Source organism: Brachionichthys hirsutus, chromosome 1, assembly GCF_040956055.1.
Source record: "Brachionichthys hirsutus isolate HB-005 chromosome 1, CSIRO-AGI_Bhir_v1, whole genome shotgun sequence".
In the NCBI taxonomy this organism is placed as follows: Eukaryota; Metazoa; Chordata; class Actinopteri; order Lophiiformes; family Brachionichthyidae; genus Brachionichthys; species Brachionichthys hirsutus.
Genome location: NC_090897.1, coordinates 17,218,086 through 17,220,231, shown reverse-complemented (window position 1 = coordinate 17,220,231; position 2,146 = coordinate 17,218,086). Strand labels below are relative to the sequence as shown.

At 40.3% G+C, this 2,146-nt stretch overlaps 1 protein-coding gene across 1 annotated transcript; it reads left to right on the top strand.

The window, feature by feature from the left end:
• The first annotated feature begins 970 nt into the window (after positions 1 to 970).
• Positions 971 to 1,800, top strand: LOC137895777 (mucin-2-like). Its single transcript, XM_068741325.1, has 2 exons — positions 971 to 1,531; positions 1,648 to 1,800. The coding sequence occupies exons 1-2, from the start codon at positions 971 to 973 to the stop codon at positions 1,798 to 1,800; spliced, it is 714 nt and encodes a 237-aa protein (XP_068597426.1).
• The last annotated feature ends 346 nt before the right edge of the window (positions 1,801 to 2,146 follow it).

Below are 2,146 nucleotides of genomic sequence, written 5' to 3'. Positions count from 1 at the left end.
TCCTTGCCCTGGTGCAGTTGAAATGATATGTGATTGGTCTAAATGGATCAATCTCGGAAAGCCGACACCAGGCCCTGATGGAGGAGACGATGAATCCATTCAGAAGATCATCTCTGCTGGTCATGATATTTGTTCATCTCCAGAAGAGGTCCAGTGTAGAGCTGTTCTCTACCCAAATGTTTCCATGTCACAGGTAGGACAGGCTGTGACTTGCAATAAACATGTTGGACTCATTTGTTACAATGAACAACAAGGACTATTACAACAGTGTTTCGATTATGAGATTAAATTCAAATGCTGTAGATGTCCAACGGCTCCTTCAACGCCTTTTACTACAAAAATAACATCTACTACAATGCCTTCAACTCCTTCTACAATCGCAACAACTCCATTTGCACCAACACTATCTATGACGGCAACATCAAGACCTTCTTCTTCAACACAATCAACTACTACAATTCCTTCAACTCCTTCTACAACAACAAGGGTTCCTACTGAAACAACAGGATACTCAACTCCCACAACAACATCTTCAATTTCTCCTTCAAGACTCTCAACTACAACACCTTCAACTCTTTCTACAGCAACTACAATACCAATTTCAACAACAAGACCCTCAAGTACATCTGCCATTCTAACTACAACAACTAAAACAACAACTCCATTTACACCAACACTATCTATGACGGCTACATCAAGACCTTCTTCTTCAACACAATCAACTACTACAATTCCTTCAACTCCTTCTACAACAAGAGTTCCTACTGAAACAACAGGATACTCAACTCCCACAACAACATCTTCAATTTCTCATTCAAGACTCTCAACTACAACACCTTCAACTCTTTCTACAGCAACTACAATACCAATTTCAACAACAAGACCCTCAAGTACATCTGCCATTCTAACTACAACAACTGAAACAACAACTCAGACACCTACAGGTATACCTTGTTCTGGTGCAGTTGAAATGACATGTGATTGGTCTGAATGGATCAATCTCGGAAAGCCGACACCAGGCCCTGATGGAGGAGACGATGAATCCATTCAGAAGATCTTCTCTGCTGGTTATGACATTTGTTCATCTCCAGAAGAGGTCCAGTGTAGAGCTGTTCTCTACCCAAATGTTTCCATGTCACAGGTAGGACAGGCTGTGACTTGCAATAAACATGTTGGACTCATTTGTTACAATAAACAACAAGGACTATTACAACAGTGTTTCGATTATGAGATTAAATTCAAATGCTGTAGATGTCCAACGGCTCCTTCAACGCCTTTTACTACAAAAATAACATCTACTACAATGCCTTCAACTCCTTCTACAATCGCAACAACTCCATTTGCACCAACACTATCTATGACGGCAACATCAAGACCTTCTTCTTCAACACAATCAACTACTACAATTCCTTCAACTCCTTCTACAACAACAAGAGTTCCTACTGAAACAACAGGATACTCAACTCCCACAACAACATCTTCAATTTCTCCTTCAAGACTCTCAACTACAACACCTTCAACTCTTTCTACGGCAACTACAATACCAATTTCAACAACAAGACCCTCAAGTACATCTGCCATTCTAACTACAACAACTGAAACAACAACTCCATTTACACCAACACTATCTATGACGGCTACATCAAGACCTTCTTCTTCAACACAATCAGCTTCAATTCCTTCTACCACAAGAACAGCAGCAGCACCTTCAACCCCTTCTATAACAACAACTACAAAATCAACTCCCACTTCAATGACAGCTACAAGAGTACCTACAACTCGTACAACCACAACAACTGAAATGACTGTTTATACAGAGGGAACCAATGAACCATCTACTCAGCATCAGACTTGCCTTTGCTTTCATAATGGTGCAAGCTTCCCCCCTGGTAAGTAAGCTTGAACTCATTCCTACACCATCAAAATATTTCAGCATCACTCTTGTTTTTCAACGTTGTGGAAGTATCCCTTTTTGAATGAGCAATAATATAATGGCAATCTTGAGAATGGCAACCTATATCTATGTTTATTAAGCTTGTGTTGGATAAGAAATGTCACATTTGTGTAAGGCAACGCCTCACAGCAAGAAGGTTGCAGGTTCGAATCCAACTTGCCTTTCTGTGAGGCGTTTGCATGCAAATTAGGT

What these genes read in the sequence shown, in the direction of transcription:
- LOC137895777 (XM_068741325.1), top strand. Translation starts at nt 971, where the DNA reads ATGACATGTGATTGGTCTGAATGGATCAATCTCGGAAAGCCGACACCA. An exon ending in CACCTTCAACTCTTTCTACG is followed by an intron (nt 1,532 to 1,647) that starts GCAACTACAATA and finishes GGCTACATCAAG; the next exon opens with ACCTTCTTCTTCAACACAAT.